The 376-nt window shown below is 50.3% G+C and overlaps 1 protein-coding gene across 1 annotated transcript in view; it reads right to left on the bottom strand.

Moving 5' to 3' along the window:
• The window catches only part of LOC119589241, a gene marked incomplete in the record, with an annotated part of 6,880 nt that extends 6,807 nt beyond the window's left edge, over positions 1-73 (bottom strand). The window contains 1 exon segment of the mRNA XM_037937853.1: positions 42-73. Within this exon segment, the coding sequence (XP_037793781.1) occupies positions 42-58 (17 nt within the window).
• Between the last annotated feature and the right edge of the window lie 303 nt (positions 74-376).

Raw genomic sequence — 376 nt, 5'->3', positions numbered from 1 at the left:
ACTGCCATTTCGAAAGAAAAGCAAAGCAAGGACCCACTAACAGCGAAGAAACTGCCATTTCGAAAGAAAAGCAAAGCAAGGACCCACTAACAGCGTGTCCCAGAGCCTCACATGGCGGTCACCCGGGCGGTCCAACGGCGGCGCCAATGGAGATCAGGTGAATCAGCCGGCGATGCAACTCGACTCTTAGGTGCGCTGGGGATATGCTAATCAGCTAGGGGCTCAAGATTTGTGACCGCCCTCTGCGTATCTAATCTATCGCCGCGCGCCCGTTTTTATTTTGGAAAGCAATGCTAGTACCAGGTGGCGCCAACGAAAATGTGCGTTCCTTACTCAAATTACTCAGCATTTCCTTAATTAGTACAAACATAATCCT

This window comes from Penaeus monodon, chromosome 25 (genome assembly GCF_015228065.2).
Source record: "Penaeus monodon isolate SGIC_2016 chromosome 25, NSTDA_Pmon_1, whole genome shotgun sequence".
Taxonomy (NCBI): domain Eukaryota; kingdom Metazoa; phylum Arthropoda; class Malacostraca; order Decapoda; family Penaeidae; genus Penaeus; species Penaeus monodon.
The sequence above is the reverse complement of the archived record's forward strand: the minus strand, read 5'-3'. Positions and strand labels throughout refer to the sequence as shown.